The following is a 21,237-nucleotide window of genomic DNA, read 5'->3' on the forward strand; positions in this document are numbered from 1 at the left end:
CCCCACCAGTAGCATGGATAGAGAAAATACAGAGTGCCTAGTTAAATTTGAATTTCAGATAAAGAACGAGTAATGTTTTGTATATGAAATTTGGGACACACTTTTACTAAGACAAGTATTTGTTACCTGAGATGTAAACTTAACCGTGTGTCTTGTACTTTTACTTGCTAAATCTGGCACCCTTACCCACAAGATGTCTCACCCTTGTCCGCCTTTTCCTGGGGCTATATCCTTCCGGCTTAGCCTAGAGCCCGCCATTTAGTAGGTGCTCAGTAGTTGTTGTATATGAATGCACTATCTACATGCTGTTTTGTACGTTTTGTTTTCTCACCTGAAGTTTACATATATTTGTCAGAATTTCCCCCATTCACTAAAAATTCTTGTTAAAGATAATTTTGGAAAATGTATTGTATTACCTAAACTTCTTTGTTTTCTATTTCTGCAAAATTGGCCATAAGTAGGAGTATCTAACCGCATCACCTTGTTTTGAGAATTAAAAGAATGGAAAAGTAAAAGTAAAGTTTGCCACCGTGCCTGACCCACTAGGACGTGCACTAAATTTCAGTTCTTTCTTAAATGAAGCCCGTGCACCATTTTAGCGGAAAGCAAAAACGCGCGTTTGTGGAGAGCGGGCGGGGTTAGAGGAAACGGTTATAAACCGGCACCGAGCAAAAAGCGGAGGGCCCGGGAAAAGGGGAGGAGCTACACGTGAGTGATAGAGGAATCAGCTAATGAGGAGGCTGGGAACCGCTCCCCCTCCCTTCGCGTTTCAAATTCTAAGCTCCGTTTCCATCCGGGTCCTTCAGCCTCGTTCCCGGGCAGTATAAAGTTTGCTGTCTCCTTTGTTCGCCCTCGTTGCGCAGTAGTGCTAGTGGCTTCTTCGTTCTTTCCTTGGACCCGGCAGCTGCCACTCGTGCTGAGGTGCTAGGGAGCTCTTGTAGGCGAGCTCATAGGAGCTTGAAACCATCGTCACCCCTCCGGTACGTGTATCCTTTCCTCAGTCCGTTTTCCGTACACAATTGCCACGGTAGGACTACGGATTATCTCCCTGGAGATTGGGGTGGCGGGCGCCATTTTAAGAACCCCAAGGTGCCGACCTATTTAAATAAAACTGAGGGGGGGTCGAAGGAAAACAACTCAGGGGGTCCGTTACGCTCTATGGCCTCTCGAGAAAGTTTGGCAGTGCCTACCTGAGTGTTGGCGGAGGTCGGGGCTTTGTAGGCTGGAGCAGGACGGGGAGCGACCGCGCCACCGCAGTACCTGCATTGGCATGGCATTGGCGCTAATGATCGGCGTGTGGACGTCTATGCGGGCTGCGGGCTCCTTGTTCATTGGCGGCCCTGGAAGCGAGGTTTTTTTAATTTTCCCAGCCGGTGTGGATGGTAAAAGTTAGCCCCCTGACCGCTGTCGCTGGTTCTGGGCTACATCCAAGTGTCGCCATTTTGTCTTTTCCACGCGGTTTTTTAATGACGAGCTTTAATTAGGTTCCGCCGGTGTCAGTGAGTGTCGCGTGTTACAGTGTTTCCGTTCAGGCTCCGCTGTTTGAAATGATGTTGACACTTTGTCCTAATTTGTTTTAGTCGGATAGTAACATTTTTGGTGGGTCCGGGCTGGTGAAGAGGAGGAGGCATAACTCGGCTCAAACTTCAGATTTCTATTTAGATTTGCTAGGGAGAATCCTACTGAGAAAAATGAGACCTTGGGAGAGTGCTTAGCGTTCAGTTTGTGAGTCTGGCCTGTGACCTTGAATGAGTTGATAGTCTTATAAATCCCCAGCGTTAGAAGGGTGTGATGATTAATTGAGTCTTTAAAAGACAACACAAATACAGGATTAACACTAAAGGTTGCTTTTTCAAATGTTGAGTAACTGTTAATTGATTAAGAACAGCTCAGGGAGATTAAGGGTCATGGTGAAAGTTAAGTTGGTGCTTTTAACCAGTTTAATGTAGATTGCGCTATTACTAAACTACTTAAAATCGCGTTCCTACTGTGGCTGAGGTTTAGGAAAAAAGTTTTTAGGCACCTTTAGTTATTAAGGAATAATAATTTTAGTGAAACATGAAAAATGAGCCCCATTAAATATGTCCGATAAACTTGAGGAACTTTTTCCATGGTGATCACAATATTATTTTTCAGCAGACTCATCGGGGAAAAATGGTTGAAGCAGATCGCCCAGGAAAGCTCTTCATTGGTGGGCTCAATACGGAAACAAACGAGAAAGCCCTTGAAGCAGTATTTGGCAAATATGGACGAATAGTGGAAGGTGAGTTATCTGAAAGTACAGATTAGGCTGTTGTAATTAAAAGATAAGCTGTGATGAATTTGATTGCATTGATCATCTGACATGATAATGTATTTTGTCCTCTAAGAAGTTCTGAGCTTTCTTTCACTTTACAGATTGATGTTGGTTATGCCATTTGAACTAGAATAACACTTCTTTCTCTTTGAAAACTACTTTTTAGTACTCCTGATGAAAGACCGTGAAACCAACAAATCAAGAGGATTTGCTTTTATCACCTTTGAAAGCCCAGCAGATGCTAAGGATGCAGCCAGAGACATGAATGGGAAGGTGCGATTGTCTACAGTGAAGCATAGGCCATGTTACTAGTGCATATAATAGCATGTATTACCCAAGTCTAGTGTAGGCCAATTCTTGAATTTTTATTATTTATTTATTTTTTGAGTCGGAGTCTCACTCTGTTGCCGAGACTGGAATGCAATGGCCGCTCCCGGCCACCGCAGCCTCTCGACCTGCTGGGCTCCCATAATCCTTCCACCTCAACCTTCCAAGTAGCTGGAACTACAGGCACGCGCTACCATGCCTGGCTAATTTTTTGATTTATTGTAGAGATGAGGTCTCAACAAGTTGCCCAGGTGGGTCTCGAACCCGCAGGCTCAGATTCACTCACCTCAGCCTCCCAAGGCGCAGGATTACAGGCTGAGTCACCGAGCCTGGCTGAACTTTTATTTTTGAACATATACCTCCCCAGGGCCCATTGATCATACCCCTTTGTGATCCTGTTCCAAAGAGTAGTCTGTAATTCCAGAATCATTAGTAGCCAAAGTTATACATTATACTCTTAACAAGAGTCTCTCAGTTCAGAATATAATATATTACATGATACTACATTTTTTTTTTTTTTTTTGAGTTGGAGTCTCACTCTGTCACCCAGACTGGACCACTGCAGCCTCAACCTGCTGGGCTCCAGCAATCCTTCCACCTCAGCCTTCCAAGTAGCTGGAACAACAGGCACGAGCTACCACGCCCAGCTAATTTTTGATTTATCGTAGAGATGAGGTCTTGCCAAGCTGCCCAGGTGGGTCTCGAACCTGTAGGCTAGGCAATCCACTCACCTTGGCCTCCCAAAGTGCTGGGATTACAGGCTGAGCCACTGAGCCTGGCTATGATACTACATTTTATCTCAGGATCCATAAACCATAATTTGATAACTTGACTCTTTATCTGTGGTTATTAGTTTTGATAGCGAGTTGATATCTGCCTGGTCTTGTTTTAAATTTTATCTGATAGCCGTGCAGTGCATTCACCTTATGTTTTTAGATCACCGGTATCATGTTTAAAGACTAATAATTTTGGCCGGGCTCGGTGGCTCAGCCTGTAATCCCAGCACTTTGGGAGGCTGAGGTGAGTGGATTGCCTGAGCCCGTGGGTTTGAGGTCCTCCTGGGCAACTTGACGAGACCTCATCTCTACAATAAATCAAAAATTAGCTGGGCATGGTAGTGCATTCCTGTAGTTCCAGCTACTTGGAAGGCTGAGGCAGAAGGATCGCTGGAGCCCAGCAGGTCGAGGCTGTGGTGGCTGGGAGCGGCCACTGCACTTCAGTCTGAGTGACAGAGTGAGACTCCAGCTTAAAAAAAAAAAAAAAAAGAGACTAATAACTTTAAGTAAATGGAAAAGTCCCATTTACAGAAACTGAATGTATATAGCATTTTTCTTAGAGTAATTGTCAGCAAGTTATCTATAACTGCATTTTTGTAAGAATCGACTAGTGTGTTAGTGCATTGTGAGTGGTTTTGCAAGTTCTTTTTAAGTCTTCATAAAATTTAACCAACTTTATTGCATTTTTTTAAGTCTTTAGATGGAAAAGCCATCAAGGTAGAACAAGCCACCAAACCATCATTTGAAAGTGGTAGACGTGGACCACCTCCACCTCCAAGAAGTAGAGGCCCTCCAAGAGGTCTTAGAGGCGGAAGAGGAGGAAGTGGAGGAACCAGGGGACCTCCCTCACGGGGAGGGCACATGGGTAATAACTTCAGTGGATCTTAGGCTTGGTATATAAATTAGGGACTGCAAACTCACCATCATATGCTTTGCTTAAGTCCTTGTTTAAAGGCTCCTGCTTTTGAAACTGAGTACACTTACTCATCTACCGAAGTGGTTATGACTTAAAAGCACAGAAGGCATCTTAAGTTAAATTACATTGTTATGTGGTAGTATACTATTTATTATCCAAGTATGAAAATGAAATTATTTTAACTTAAAAAGTTAAGTACTGTTTTAATTAAGACTACCCTTCATTTTTTATTTTCACAGTCTATATGACTGTTCCTCATACTGTCATGTAAAAGTGAAAACTAAGTTTAGATTTCCCAACTAAATCATGGTTATATTCTTTATCAAGCAAAAAAACCTTTATAGCTTTCTTGCTATTTGTGAATATTAACAATAGTTTTCATTTCTATTCTAATGTAGATGATGGTGGCTATTCCATGAATTTTAACATGAGTTCTTCCAGGGGACCACTCCCAGTAAAAAGAGGACCACCACCACGAAGTGGAGGTCCTCCTCCTAAAAGATCTGCCCCTTCAGGACCAGTTCGCAGCAGCAGTGGAATGGGAGGAAGAGGTAAATGTTCCATGTATAACAATCTATGCTACTATCATAACACAAGAGAGAATGGAGGTGAATCCTAAATGGTGCATAAAACTTGACTTATGGACTCTAGGTGATCTAGATATATGAAATTAAAGAGAACTGAAAAGGATGTGTAAGGTGTGAATAGGGAATTTTAGAGAAAAAATTTCTTGATCCAGCTACATATTGTCCTGTTTGACTGAATTCGTACTTCTTTTTCTTTTCTTTTTTTTTTTTTTTTGAGTTGATCCAGGCTGGAATGTAGTGGTACACTCACGGCTACTGTAGCCTTGACCTGCTGGAATCAGGCGATCCTTCCACCTCAGCCTTCCGAGTAGCTGGAATTAGAGGCATGCGCGCCACCGCACTCGACTAATTTTTTTGATTTTTTTTTTTTTTTTTTTTTTTTTTATTGTAGAGATGAGGTCTTGCCAAGTTGCCCAGGCTGGTGTCGAACCTTTGGGCTCAGGCAATCCTCTCACCTTGGCCTCTCAAAGTGTTGGGATTATAGGCATGAGCCACCGTGCCCAGTCGAATCTGTACTTTTCATAGCCTGAATGTAGGTTCACATTTTAGCTGGGCATGGTGGCTCACACTTGTAATCCCAGCATTTCGGGAGGTAGAGTCGAGAGGATGAGGACGCCTGAGCCCGTGGATTCGAGTCCAGCCTGGACAATATGGTGAGACCTTGTCTCTACAATAATAAATAAATTTTAAAAATTAAAAAGTTCACATTTTGACTTTCTATTTGGCCATGTTTTTAAAATGATGATTTTTTTCCCCCTAAGCTCCTGTATCACGTGGAAGAGATAGTTATGGAGGTCCACCTCGAAGGGAACCCCTGCCCTCTCGTAGAGATGTTTATTTGTCCCCAAGAGATGATGGATATTCTACTAAAGACAGGTAACAGAAAAGTACTGTTTCTTTTTCATTAGTAAGATTGAAGGACAACTCATCAAGGCACAAACTAAATTGTTTTTGTTTCTGTAGCTATTCAAGCAGAGATTACCCAAGCTCTCGTGATACAAGAGATTATGCTCCGCCACCAAGAGATTATACTTATCGTGATTATGGTCATTCCAGTTCACGTGATGACTATCCATCAAGAGGCTATAGGTAAGTGACTTCACTTTCATGACTCAACTATTTAAAAATTGATGCTGGGCAACCCCTTCAGGTCCCCTTCCACTCTGGGAGTTTTCCTATCTTCTCAATAAATCCTGCTTTCAAATATAAATAAATAAAAATCGATGTTCTGAAACTTAAAGGTTTCTCTTTATTTTAGTGATAGAGATGGATATGGTCGTGATCGTGACTATTCAGATCATCCAAGTGGAGGCTCCTACAGAGATTCATATGAGAGTTATGGTAAGATACTGGTTAAGGGTCTTGAATATCACCAGCTTGAGTTTTTAGGTTCATGAGCCAGTTTATTAGGCTGCGTGGTGCTTGCTTTTAAAGGGATGTTTGCTTGCTTTTAAAGGGGTAACTTTATCAGCTGGGCTTTTCCTAGTTTTGTGAGGGGCTTTTGTTTTTTCTAAGTTTCTTTTGAGGCTGTTTGCTTGCTTTGGAGGGGATTTTGCTTGCTTAAATTGGCAGCCTTATGTGTTTTCCCCCAACAGTGAAAATACAATTTAAAAATTTTATTAACAAGATCAAATATTTACCATTGCAATATGAAGGAAAGTTCTACAGTTCAAAATTGCAACTTATCACTGGAAAGTGGCTGAGTGTCTACTATAAAATAACAAGCTGTCTGGAATATCCTCTTGAAATACACACCGTCTTCAGTCTTTTCAAACAAACATTAAAATCAATCCATTTCCGTATCTCAGCAGATGAGCAAATCCCTGTTTTGGCCAGCAATGGCAGAGTTTAAAACCTCCCAGTTGAGAAAGTAAACTTTTAATACAAGAATTCTGTAAATTCAGATTTAAATGTTGTATATATACAATTTATAGTGTTGCCATATTACCTGACCATTGACCCTGCAGGTAACTCACGTAGTGCTCCACCTACACGAGGGCCCCCGCCATCTTATGGTGGAAGCAGTCGCTATGATGATTACAGCAGCTCACGTGACGGATATGGTGGAAGTCGAGACAGTTACTCAAGCAGCCGAAGTGATCTCTACTCAAGTGGTCGTGATCGGGTTGGCAGACAAGAAAGAGGGCTTCCTCCTTCTATGGAAAGGGGGTACCCTCCTCCACGTGATTCCTACAGCAGTTCAAGCCGCGGAGCACCAAGAGGTGGTGGCCGTGGAGGAAGCCGATCTGATAGAGGGGGAGGCAGAAGCAGATACTAGAAACAAACAAAACTTTGGACCAAAATCCCTGTTCAAAGAAACAAACAAAAAGTGGAAACTATTCTGTCATAACTACCCAAGGACTACTAAAAGGAAAAATTGTGTTACTTTTTTTAAATTTCCTGTTAAGTTCCCCTCCATAATTTTTATGTTCTTGTGAGGAAAAAAGTAAAACATGTTTAATTTTATTTGACTTTATGACATTGCTTTCAACAAGCAAATGTTAAATGTGTAAGACTTGACTTGTTGTACTAGTGTTGTAATTTTCCAAGCAAAAGTGTCCCTAAAGGCCACTTCCTATCTGATTTTTCCCAGTAAATAAGGCAAGCAATTCTAAGATCTTCCACAAACATCTAGCCATCTAAAATGGAGAGATGAATCATTCTGCCTATACAAACAAGCTAGCTATTAGAGGGTGGTTGGGGTATGCTACTCTTAGGATTTCAGGGTGTCTTCAAACTGAAATCTCAATGTTCTCAGTATGAAAAACCTGAGATCAGATGCCTATGTAAGGAAAGTGCTATTCACCCAGTAAACCCAAAAAAGCAAATGGATAATGCTGGCCATATTTTGCCTTTCTGACATTTCCTTGGGAATCTGCAAGAACCTCCCCTTTCCCCTCCCCCAATAAGACCATTTAAGTGTGTGTTAAACAACTACAGAATACTAAATAAAAAAGTTTGGCCAAAACCAACCATGAAGCTGCAAACGGTGCTTGCTCTTACTGTTTCAAATTTTTGCAACTCTGTAGTGTCTCACTTTTAAAGGAACAGCTTGATTGCAAAGGAGAAAATAGATAAGCAATGAAGTTATCTCCAACTTCCTAAAGGCTTATGACTTCTAAAAAGTGAATCTATCAGCATTCCACATCAGATTTAAAGCATCAAATGCCTGTGAAACAGCAAAGATGGTAAGCAAAGCAAACTAGTTTTTCCGTCTAAGTCGAAATTGAACACTTACCTTCCTCATAGTACAGTGAAACATACTGTACCTCATGGCAATGGAAATGCCTTCTAGATTTAAAACATACTGTACCTCATGGCAATGGAAATGCCTTCTATATTTTAAAAAAAAACTTTGGAAAAGCAAATGTTCAATAGCATATTAGAAGTCCTCCAAATTCAACACTTGGATTTTTTTAAAGCATGTATGACACTTAAAGGCCTTAATACAGCTGTTGTTTACCAACAGTGATCTGGTGCTTGGGAGGGGGTATTTTTTAAAATCTATTTTTGACGAAGACCTTTAAACATGCTTCATACGTTTTAACAGTTTTTTTTCAAATTAGTCTTTTAGTCAATATAGGAAATGGCTTAAGTCTGGGGTTCCCCCTCTTAACCCCTGTAAGCCATTGCAAACTTGACATTTAGTTGGATGCCTGACTTGTTTTTAGTTCTATGAAACTACACTGTATGGAGAAAATCTATTGCAAGTGGTCTTTAAAAAGCAAAACCTGAGGCAGCATGACCCAGGTCCAGCCATCAAGTTGAAAAAGATGCTCTTGAATATAGTAAACTTGAAGACCTCCAACTAAAATCCTTACACTGCACTTATTCCTTCAAATAAGTTTTGTCCGTTCAACTTATGGATTTAACGTGGCAGTGCACCATTGGAACAGAATGACAATCCATAAGCCATGCAACTTAACCATTTAAGCCATTCCAGTTCATTCCAAGCCAGTGAATCTTCCACCACTTAAGAGAAGTAGTAGAACATGAAATATATTAAGCTGCAAGTCTGAACTTGCCTTTTCTTTCTGGAAAAGAGGCAGTTATAGGCAAGCTTTAAATAATTTCCTTAAGAGAGATAACTAGTTTTCGTCTATTTAACTTTTGCAGGTTGAGAATTATGGTCATTATGGTCATGGAGTGCTGATTTATTCACAGTAGATAAAGCTGGCTGCAAGAGAAATCAAATGCTAAGGTAAGTTTTGAAAGCAGTGGCCTTTGAAGATTAAACTTAACTGATTTTGTCTAGCTGTGACATTAGCAAGTTGCATCTGATCCTCACTTCATCTTTAAAAGGGAAATAACCTAACTTCTTGGAAATGAAGATGGGATTATGTGCTTTAATGTGTAACAGCACATTCATTTTGTATGGCTTGTTCATGTGACATTAGCTATTTTTGAACCTGTAAAGCCTGGTAATAGTTCTTCATATGCAAGTGTTTTCCACAGGAGGTATATACAGTTACACAGCTGATTTGTGAGCAGACTTATGAAGGTCACACACACGTACTCCTGTGCATTTTGTAAAAGGATGTGCTTTTTGTTATCAAGTGCCTGCTCACTTTTGCACAGCCACAATAAAATTAATGATGCAGCTGCTACTGCAAGGTCCGTGTTTGATTAGCATGATTTTATTGGCATAATGATATATAGTATGTAATTTTAATATTACCAAGTTGATGGTTGCTTTTTAGAGCTTGCATTTTATTTTTTAGTCGGTGTCTCCTCCACAGGCTGGCGTGCAGTAGCACTCTCACAGCCTCCACCTGCTGGGCTTGAGTGATCCTCAGCCTTTCAAGTAGCTGGAACCACAGGCACGTGCCACCATGCCCAACTAACTTTTTGATTTGTTATAGAGATGCGGTCTCACCAAGTTGCCCAGGTTGGTCTCAAATCCCTGGGCTCAGGCAATCCTCTTGCCTCTACCTCCCAAAGTGTTGGGATTATAGGTGTGAGCCATCGCACCCAGCTAGAGTTTGCATTTTAAAACAAGTTAAAGCAACAAAAAGTATTTAAAGGATAGGTTGTGGGGAGGGAGTACTTTGCTGTAAAAAAACAAATACCTTGTAAGCTGATCTCATGTTTTTCATTTTACAGAGTTGTTGAAGCACAAGGCTGATTGGAGATAAGTCACAACAGTTACATAAGCAGTGCTGTCAGAATTGGTTTGGTGCAGGCAATAGATTTTGCCTTCAAGGGTTCCTGTGGATCTGAGGAAGGCATCAGTGTTGATTTAACACTTAACTAGGGAGTGGTAATTACTTAACACAAGTAATTGACCAAATGGAGAAAGGGAAGCAATTAAGGAAATTGGTAAGTGGAGGTAGTCAGGAAGTTCTTGTGGTTCTTTATGTAGATTTTATAGTTTTGGCTTTCGTTTTGTTTAGCTAAAGTCATGGGGGCAACTTGAATTAGAAAAAATGTTTGGACATAAGTGGTAACTATCCAGTGAAGTGTGATTTTCAGCAAGTGAAACTTTGGCTATAGTTTATCCAGAAGTAGTTAAGTTGTAGAACAAAACTTAGAAGTAACATCTAGAAACGAAAGTAGCAACTGGAAAACACACTTGGAGCTGGAAACAATTAGGCCTCTTGGCTTTCTTTCACTGTATTGTTTTGTAACCTCGTTTACTCCCACTTCCCAATCTTGGATACAAATTATGATACAATTTTAGTTTATTGCTTTGGAGACTAGAGCCAATCGTATTATAATATTCTCAAAGAAAACAGATATGAGTTGTTCTGTTAGAGGAACTAACTCAGCCTCTGAGATTTTTGTTTGTTTGTTTAGTAATTATGTCATTGCTGTATTTAACATTTGCAGTTGGGGGAAATAATCAAGTTTTTAACCCTCATTTGACAGACTTAGTTACAGATCATGAGGGTAATGACAATTTCTATAGTAGTTGCACTTCCCATAGCTGTCTTAGCTCAATCCTTCCCTACTCTTAATTACTTGGGTTAATGCTTCTGTGAGGACCTTCTGGCTCTTGAGATTTTATTTAGATATCCTAAAGATAGTATAGAATATAGAGATTAAGTGTGGCAAATAATGAGTATTAAATTCAAAGTAAGGAGTATGTTTTAATGATCAGACACTTGTTTAACAAATAGTTTACTGACCTAGCAGACTTGGTGGAAAAAGAATCAGTCTTGATTCTTCTGCCTTTTATACCAGTTGTAAAAGAAACGGAATGTTATAGAAAATGTCTTCCTTGTTTAATTGGTAGTTGAACATAGAACTTAGGTATATAGATCACTTTTTGGAATGTTTTGTATTTAAACAATAAAATTTAACATACATCTTATTTGTGGCAAGGAGCTCTTTTTTACTGTTGAACTTAGGAATTTATTTAGGCTATTAAGTGTTACATGTTCCCCTACTCCAAACACTAGCTCTTTTGCACAGCTGGTACTTAATCAGTTTCAAAGGAATGTTCAGAGACATTGAGGTTGTCTGTTCCTATGACTAGGCCTCTTTTATTAGGAGTGAGCTTCAGGCGTATTTCAGATTCTGGACTTAATCCTCACTCTAAAAATTAAGTGGGAGCAATCACACCTAAGAATTAGAGGTTAAAATGCCAGGGGTCTACTGTAGTAGCGCTTTTACTTATTTCCTATTTAACTCTTGATGGGGGGGGGTGATAAACAGGTCAGCAACAATTTGGTTGTGGCTGTGGATCTCAAACACTTTTGACCAAGTCCTTCAGCAGTGTTAAACCAGCAGCACTTACTGATGTACTTATGTATTGACAGTTTTTAGATTCTCAGCTTTGCCTACTGTCTTGTATGTATCTGCCTCTAATTGGTGTTCATTTGCACCTAAAACAAGAATTTGCATTTAGGTTATGTAGCCAGATAACAGAACTCATCACATGGAAAAAGAATGCAGCTAAGTATTAAGATAGCAGAGAAAGCCCTTAGTGTCATTTTGTAGGTAGCCTTAGCTCCACACCTATTTTTTTCCAAAAAAAGTCTGTCCATCCATCCTATTGATACTTTATATATTGCACACATCCATGTGCTTCTCTGAAAAATGTTTTAACTTCTGTATCACTGATGAAGTCAATGCTTAGGGATTTTTGAGATAAAATTTAAATCTGAAATGTTTCAAGTATTAAGTGTACCATTCTGTGAACTGTAATAAATGCATGTACTGTACTCTTACCAAGATGAGAATATTGCCATCACAGAGTTATCTTGTGGCCCTTCCCAGACAATTCTTGCCCTTATCCCTCAGAGATAAACTTTCAGTTTTTCTAATTTTCACAGATGAGCTTTACCTGTTCTGGAACATCAAATAAAGGCTGTCACAACGTATGGAGCCTTGCAATGCTTTCATTGAGCAAAGTAGTTGAGAGTTGCCATGTATATATCAGTTCTTTTTATTGCTGAGTGTGAGTACAGTACAGTGAGCTACTGATGGAAACATGAGCCTTTTCTAGTTTTTGGCTAACATTTCTATGTATGCTCAAGTCTTTATGTAATTACTGAGATGAAAACAGGTGTGGATTGCTAGATCATAGGATAGATGTATAGTTTTATGAGAAATGTCAGACATTTTTTCCATAGTAGTAATATTTTTCTTAGTAATGGTTTGTGTGAGTTCAGATTACCCTCATTAATATTTAGTGGTTTTAGCCATTCTGTTGAACACATTGTGGTTCACTTTATCCCCTGAGAAACAATGAATAGCACTTATATTTATGGTGAAATGCACAGATCTCAAATGTACAATTTGGTCAGTCTTGAGACATGTTTAGACATATCAAGTCAGAACATGTTGCTCACTCCAGAAAGTTTCCATGTGCCTCTTATCAGTCAGCCTACCTCCTGACACCAGAGAAGTACTGACCTGCTTTCTGTTGTATTTTTGCGTATTTTAATACTTAATGTAAATTGAAATTCTACATCAATGTAGTTTGTGTCTAGCTACTTTCAGCATGCTTTTGAGATTCGATCCATGTAGCGTGAATGTTCTTTTTTGTTGAAGAGTAGAATTCCCAGTGTATGAAGTAATAGTTTGTTAATGGTCACTTGGGCTGTTTCCAGTTTTGGGTTATTATGGATAATACTGCTATGGATATTCTTGTACAAGTCCTGGACGTATTTTCATTTCTTACAGATAAATATCTTGGTGTAGAATTGATGAGGTGATAGGGTAGATAATATACAGTAAATCTTCAACACCACTGATGGGTTCTTCGAAATAGTGACTTTAATTGAAATGATGTATAATGAAAACCAATTTTACCATAGGCTAATTGATATAAGAATAAGATTCCTACAGCACATTTTTGGTCACAAAACAAAACCAAACTTGCAAATAAAGACCAAAAAACTAGTAATATTAACCCTTTGTCCCTCAGATGTCCCGTCTCAGGGAACATAAAGAGATTGCTGATGATTATATAGGACAAACTTGGGCCAGTGTGAATTTTTCAAAAATGTATGTTTCCTTGAAGTTTTCCATTAAAATTGCATGAAAAAGCAAATAAAGGGATGGAATATATACTGATATCTATGTTTTTAAAAAAGCTGGCATTACAGAGAATGTGTGAAGTACTTTCACAGTGGTGTACAGACTGAACAATAAATTATTAATGTGGGAGAAAAAAATGAGACTACATTGCTCAAATAGAAAAACAAGTGGAAGATGTCAAACATTACTATTGCACATGTATCAATGAGCCTGCAATGCATGTCAATGACTGTTTCACATGTTAGAAATATATAAGATTTTGATCTTTTTTGTCAAATAAGTTCCTCAATGTCCAAAATTCCATTGCAATCTAAATACCACAATAAAATACTTGGTTCCAACGCTGTATTATTTAATATGAAGTGTTTCATTTTTCACTGTTTTGCAAAAAAGCGTGGTTGAGTTTCTGGGAGGTGATCCACAAGATGTCTCTGAGTGCAAAGGGTTAAACATTGAAATGTGAGCTATACAGACATTTAGGAAAAGGTAAAAGCAAGTGATATATTCACACAGTTATTCCAGCTCAAAGTGGCTGTATCATTTTATGTTTTCATTAGCAATTTATGAGAACTCTAGTTTCTCCATAACATCCTTTCCAACATTTGCTGCTGTTGATCTGTTTTAATTTTAACCATTCTAGTGGATGAGGTGGTAGTGTGATTTTAACTTGCATTCCCCTGATGACTAACAATGCTGCGCACTTTATTTTGGGACAATTTTTAATTTTCAGAGAAGTTGCAAAGATAGTATAGCATTCTTATGTATGCATTACCCAGTTTCCCCTAATTTCCATATTTTTACATAACTGGTATATTTGTCAAAATTAAGATATTAACATAGGTACATTACCATTGACTACACTCTAGACTTTATTCAGATTTCACAAGTTTTCTGCTGTCCTCTTTCTGTTCCAGGATCCAATCCAGTATCTCACATTGCACTTCATATTGGGCAATTTCTCATGTCATTAGCCATGTGCATATTTTCTTTCACAAAATGTTTAATTACTCCGTTTTAAAACTTGGATTACCTGTTTTTCTTTTTTTTTTTGAGTTGGAGTCTCTGTTGCCCAAACTGGAGTGCAGTGGCCGCTTCCGGCCACTGCAGCCTCGCCTGCTGGGCTCCAGCAATCCTTCCACTCAGCCTTCCAAGTAGCTGGAACTACAGGCACGCGCTACCACGCCTGGCTAATTTTTGACTTATTTTAGAGATGAGGTCTCGCCAAGTTGCCCAGGCGGGTCTCGAACTGGTGGGTTCAGGCAATCCACTCACCTGGGCCTCCCAAAGCGCTGGGATTACAGGTTGAGCCACCGAGCCTGGCCTGATTACTTGTTTTTCAAATGTTAAAGATTTCTTGATGTGTTCCAGATACAAGTTGTCAGATAACATTTATGAATATCTTCCAGTCTGTGTCCTGCCTGTTTATTTTTCTTATTTTTAAGTGAGCAAATGAAATCTGATTTGTCAAAAAATGGTTCTTTTGTGACTTATCAAAACTGCCTACTTCATGGTTGTGAAGAGTTTTTGCTATGTTCTAGAGCTTTTAACTTTTATATTTGATCTAGAATCCATTTTGATGTTTTTTAGTGGTGTGAGGTATAGGAATTGAAATTCATGTTTTCCAGTACAGATAGCCATTTGTTCTGGCATCTTTTGTTGAAAAGGCTAACCTTCAATTGAATTACCTCAATATCATAGTAGGAAGCATATACCTGGGTCCATTATTTTAGAAAGATTGGTCAGTAATGTCTGTCCTTTTCTTGATTACTGTAGTTTTATAGTAAGCTCTCTAAAGATAGTAACTTTTTAAAAGTTTTCTTCTTGAAAGGTGTTTTTTTTGTTTTTTCCTTTGAAATTACTGTTGCTGTTTTTTCCTACTTCAAAGCTCTTGCTAGGGGCTTTCCTCAAATGATTAGAAATTTTTGGTACTGTGTTCATGATTGTAAGAATAGGGGGTTAACATGTTTGTATGCTCTGAAAACTTATTTTGAGCTTCACTGCGGGTGCTATTTGTTGAAGCACCACTTTGCTATGGTTTGAATGTTTGTCCCTACTGAAACTCATATTGTATCTTTTTTTTTTTTTTTAATTTTATTTTTTTTGAGTTGGAGTCTCACTCGGTTGCCCAGACTGGAGTGCAGTGGCCGCTTCCAGCCACCGCAGCCTCGCCTGCTGGGCTCCGGCAATCCTTCCACCTCAGTCTTCCAAGTAGCCGGAATTACAGGCATGCGCTACCACGCCCGGCTGATTTTTTTGATTTATTGTAGAGATGAGGTCTCGCTGCCCAGGCGGGTCTCAAACCCATGGGCTCAGGCAATCCACTCACCTCAGCCTCCCAAAGGCGCGGGATTACAGGCTGAGCCACCGAGCCCGGCTTCGTATTGAATCTTAATTCCCAATGTGACAGTATTGAGGAGCAGGGCCTTTTTTATTTATTTATTTATTTATTTTTATCTTAAAACAGAGTCACTCTGTCACTCAGCCTGGAGTGCAGTGGCTTGGTCATAGATCACTGTGTCCTGCATCTCCTGAACTCAGGCAATCCTCCTACCTCAGCCTCCCAAGTATCTGGGACTGCAGGCCTGTGCCACCATGCCTGGCTGTTTTTAATTTTTCTTAGAGATGGAGTCTCACTATATGGCCCAGGCTAGTCTAAAACTCCTGGCCTCAAGTGATCCTTTCAACTCAGCTTCCCTCATAGCTTGGACTACAGGCATGTACCACCATGCCTGGCTATTTTTTTCCACCTGGAGACAGTCTCACTGTGTTGCCCAGGCTAGTTTTGAACTTCTGGCCTCAAGTTATTCTCCCACATGGCCTCTTTTTCTGTATAAATTTCCCAGTCCCGGCAGGGCTTGCTGGCTCAGCCTGTAATCCCAACACTTTGGGAGGCCAAGGCGAGTGGATTGCCTGAGCCCGCGGGTTCGAGACCCCCTGGGCAACTTGACGAGACCTCCTCTCTACAATAAATCAAAAATTAGTTGTGCATGGTAGCACATGCCTGTAGTTCCAGCAACTTGGCAGGCTGAGGCAGAAGGATTGCTGGAGCCCCACAGGTCAAGACTGTGGTGACCGGGAGCATGCCACTGCACTCCAGTCTGGGTGAGAGTGAGACTCCAACTCAAAAAAAAAAAAAAAATTACCCAGTCCCAGGTATTCAGTTATAACAATAGAAAACTGTGACTAAATAAAAGTTCCTGGCCTATGGTAAATGCTGCATAAGTATTAGATTTTACTTTTTTTTTTTTGAGTTGGATTCTCACTCTGTTAACCAGGTTGGAGTGCAGTAGTACGCTCATGGCCACCACAGCCTTGACCTGCTGGGCTCAAGTGATCCTTCCACCTCAGTCTTTCAAGTAGCTGGAACTGCTGGCTACCACACCTGGCGCGCTACCACACCTGGCGCGCTACCACACCTGGCTAATTTTTTTTTTTTTTTTTATCGTAGAGATGAGATCTCACCAAGTTGCCCAGGCTAGTCTCAAGCCCCTGGGCTTAGGCAGTCCTCTCGCCCCGGCTTCCCAAAGTGCTGGAATTACTGGTTTGAGCCACTGCGCCCAGCCAGATTTTATTGTTTTGTTTTGTTTTGTTTTGTTTTGTTGAGTTGGAGTCTCACTCTGTCGCCCAGACTGGAGTGCACTGGCTGCTCCCAGCCACCGCAGCCTCGACCTGCTGGATTCCGGTGGTCCTTTCACCTCAGCCTTCCGAGTAGCCGGAACTACAGGCGCACGCTACCACACCCGGCTGGTTTTTTGATTTATTGTAGAGATGAGGTCTCACCAAGTTGCCTAGGTGGATCTCGAACTCGCGGGCTCAGGTAATTCACTTACCTCAGCCTCCCAAGGCGCGGGATTACAGGCTGAGCCACTGAGCCCGGCTCAGATTTTATTGTCATCCATCGGTTTTCTCATGTGTCATCTTCAAGGCTGGGATTGGGAGAAGGAGCCAGCACTTTATGTTAAATCAGTATCTTGTCAAAGACAAAAAGTCCTTGCCACAAGCCGAGTTTCTTCCTCTTTCTTCTGAGTTACTCATGTTTCTCAGTTTTTCAGTATATTATTGTGGTTAATACACACAGAGTCCTTCTGTTTTTATGTTCACTTTTTCTTTTTTTGAGTTGAAATCTCACTTTGTCACCCAGGCTGGAGGGCAGTGTCCCACTCCCAGCCACGGCAGCCTTGACCTACTGACCTCAGGCAATCCTTCCACCTCAGCCTTCCATGTAGCTGGAACTACAGGCACACGCCATCATGCCCAGCTAATTTTTTTATTTATTGTGGAGATGAGGTCTTGCCAAGTTGCCCAGGCTGGCTTCAAACCCACGGGCTCAGGCAGTCCTCTCACCTTAGCCTCCCAAAGTGTTGGGATTATAGGCATGTGCTGCCACACCCGGCTATGTTCAATTTTTTCCCCATTCCCATCCATTTGCCCACCACTGGCAACCATTTAAATGCATTTAATGTATATCTTTTTGTATGTGTTCTTATTGAATGTATATTGATGTTTTATATGCACATGTTTTAAATTTACATAAATAACATTGTGTTTTATATATTATTCTGTTCCCAATCAATTTTTTCATCCCTGTTTTTCTTTTTTTCTTTTAGTTGGAATCTCACTCTGTTGCCCAAGCTGGAGTGCAGTGGCACACATATGGCCACCGCAGCCTTCTTGACCTGCTGGGCTTAGGCGATCCTTCTACCTCAGCCTTCCAGGTAGCTGAAACATCAGATGCACACCACCAAGCCCCTGGCTAGTTTTTGTGATTTATTGTAGAGATGAGGTCTCACCAAGTTGCCCAGGCTGGTCTCAAACCCACGGACTCAGGCAATCCTCTTGCCTTGGCCTCCTAAAGTGCTGGGATTATAGGCTGAGCCACTGTGCCCAGCATCATCCCTGTTTCAAAGATTTACCCATAGTGCATATATGCACCTCGTACATTGCTTGTAATTGCAGCATAGTATCCCATGGTGTGCATCTACCATAGTTTGCCTATCCACTCTACCAGTTTGTTGTTTACTTCTTCCTGGGTTTAGTGTGTACCTGGCTGCCTGGAGCATGCTGAAATTTGACCCTGGTTATGAGTCTAGTAGCAATTGGAGGTGGTTGTGGTAGATCTTAAGGACAAATACGTCCCCTTTCAAAGAATTTGCCCTAGGCAAGGATGTCACAGGGCTTTTAGGCAGAGGAAGGTTTATTTGTACAGCTATGGGAGGGAAAGCTACTTCAGCTGGTTGAGGAGATTCAGAATGACTTGGGAGTTCGAGAGTTTTCATTTCATTTGGGTCCATATGGATGTCTTCATTTCAAGTTTCAAAGTTTTATTCCTTACCAATCAATGTTCTAACTTTCACATAACAGACTTGGTAAGATTGAACTCAACTGTCATTTATTTTTTTCTTGAGTAGGAGTCTCACTCTGTTGCCCTGGCTAGAGTGCAGTGGCACTCAACGGCCACCGCAACCTTGACCTGCTGAGCTCAGGTAATCCTTCTGCCTCAGCCTTTCAAGTAGCTGGAACCACAGGCACACACTACCACACCTGGCTATTTTTTTTTATTTATTGTAGAGACGAGGTCCTGCCGTGTTGCCCAGGCTGGTCTCGAGCCCCTAAGCTCAGGCAGTCCTCTTGCCTCTGCCTCCCAAAGTGCTGGGATTACAGGCATGAGCCACCGCGCTCAGCTTGTCATTGTAATTTAGTGTCTGCACAGTTGATTTTGACCAATATCAGCCCTGTGAGCATAAGAAATAAGAGCTTTTTTTTGAAGGACTGTCATGGAAGCTCTCTGATTCTCAGACTGTGACTTGAGCTGAATTAATGGACCTGAACTTGTAATTCTTTTCTTTGTAAGCACTTGAGTGAACTCAGAATAATCCACTCAACACCACAATCTTTCTGGTCATCATAACTGCTATAACAGTTAAATGCAGAACTCACACTTCCAAATATATTCTTCAGTTGACACTTTATGAACTGTTGCAGATAGCTTGCTTCACTGTGATGCTTCTGTGTGCCAGGGATTACTGGCATCCCATTTCCCATTTTCTAGGAGCACTGTGCTCAAGTCCAAAGACATGAACAAGCCAATCCTTGAATCCTATTTTTGTGGATCTATTTCTGGGTGCCTCTTTCCAGGGTCTTCTCTATGTACCAAATCAGTATCAGTCTGAGTTCAATCACAAGAGAGAAACCACACAGTGCTTTGAACAGGGAGGGTTTGGTATAAATAATTACTTAATGGGAGAGGTAACAAGGGATTACCTAGTAAAAAGTAAAGAAAATGGTGGAGAATATGGAAATGCCAGGTACAATAATAGAATAACAATATAACAACATATAAAAATATATAGACCAGGCTCAGTGGCTCAGCCTGTGATCCTAGCACTTTGGGAGGCCAAGGTGAGTGGATAGCCTGAGCTCACAGGTTTGAGACCTGCCCAGGCAACTTGGCGAGACTTCATCTCTACAATAAATCAGAAATTAGCTGGGTATGGTAGCACACCTGTAGTTCCGGCTGCTTGGAAGGCTGAGGCAGAAGGATCTCCGGAGCTCAGCAGGTTGACATTGGGGTTGCCGTGAGTGTGCCACTGCACTCGAGCCTGGGCGACAGAGTGAGACTCCAACTCAAATAAATAAATACACAATATAATTATTCATGAGAAAAATTAAAAGGATATAAGAAAGTTTTCCATTAGAAATCCATAGCACTGGCCGGGCACGGTGGCTCAGCCTGTAATCCCAGCACTTTGGGAGGTTGAGGCAAGTGGATTGCCTGAGCCCGTGGGTTTGAGACCCACCTGGGCAACTTGGCGAGACCTTGTCTCTACAATAAATAAAAAATTAGCCTGGCATGGTAGCACACACCTGTAGTTCCGGCTACTTGGAAGGCTGAGGTGGAAGGGTCACCAGAGCCCAGGAGGTGGACGCTGGAGTGGCCGTGAGCCTGCATGCCATTGCCCTCCAGCCTGGGTGACCGAGTGAGACTCCAACTCAAAAAAAAAAAAAAAAAAAAAAAATATATATATATATATATATAATGATTTCTCCTAGGACTGAGATAGAGGATTCTAGAAAGACTCTGGTCCTGGGCTGCCTTAGCTCATCCAAGGGAGACTCCATGAGGGCTGTGATAGAGGACCCAGGAAAGAGCCCCACTAGAGGCCTGACATGTAGACCTTGTTGGAGGGACCTGGCTGTGGCTTGTTGGATGGTAGTCACTGCAATGGCAGAACTTGCTGAAAATCTATCCTCTAGAGTGTTAGAACCCTGTCCATAGGGAGGTGTCTCACCAAACATAGTGCTTGAAGGGCCTCCTGGGGATACCGTAGGGGCCTGAGGCTGGAACACCCCCCCCACCCCCCGTGCAGAAAGTCAAACCCAGAGGAGCTGCTGTGCTGGAGAAGTGCGTGTTGCAAGAGCCTGCCAAGCAAGCATACTTGAACCAGGAAGCAAAATCCCCTTCTTCCCTCAGTGTCTTACCAATATTGTTTATTGACAAAACCTAACATTGTGCCAGCTGGCAAAGCAAAAAAATATTTAAAAGTCCCAGATTCCTTTATTTTATTTTATTTTTTCCAAGTCGGAGTCTTACTCTGTCACCCAAGCTGAAGTGCAGTGACATGTTCATGGCCACTGCAGCCTCGACCTGCTGGGCTCAGGTGGTCCTTCTGCCTCAGCCTTCCAAGTAGCTGGAACTACAGGTGTGTGCCACCACACCCGGCTAATTTTCTGTTGCCTAGACTGATCTCAAATCCCTGAGCTCAGGCAATTCTGTCTCCTCTGCCTCCCCAAATGCTGGGATTACAGGCGTGAGCTACCATACTCGGCTCCAGATACTTTTTTTTTTTT

General features: G+C 41.3%; 1 protein-coding gene and 1 pseudogene across 1 annotated transcript; both read left to right on the forward strand.

The window, feature by feature from the left end:
- Positions 1–796: 796 nt before the first annotated feature.
- RBMX (RNA binding motif protein, X-linked) lies at positions 797–13,730 on the forward strand. The gene is made up of 11 exons (XM_008070209.2): positions 797–980; positions 2,140–2,263; positions 2,463–2,569; positions 4,093–4,264; positions 4,714–4,866; positions 5,664–5,778; positions 5,866–5,991; positions 6,161–6,243; positions 6,870–8,090; positions 9,019–9,103; positions 10,006–13,730. Exons 2-9 carry the CDS (start codon positions 2,155–2,157, stop codon positions 7,178–7,180), a joined length of 1,176 nt encoding a protein of 391 aa, XP_008068400.1. The 5' UTR covers positions 797–980; positions 2,140–2,154; the 3' UTR covers positions 7,181–8,090; positions 9,019–9,103; positions 10,006–13,730.
- Positions 10,192–21,237, forward strand: part of LOC103272742 — a 44,992-nt pseudogene continuing 33,946 nt past the window's right edge.

Source organism: Carlito syrichta, unplaced genomic scaffold (assembly GCF_000164805.1).
Source record: "Carlito syrichta isolate Samal-C Ts95f unplaced genomic scaffold, Tarsius_syrichta-2.0.1 Scaffold313184, whole genome shotgun sequence".
NCBI lineage: Eukaryota > Metazoa > Chordata > Mammalia > Primates > Tarsiidae > Carlito > Carlito syrichta.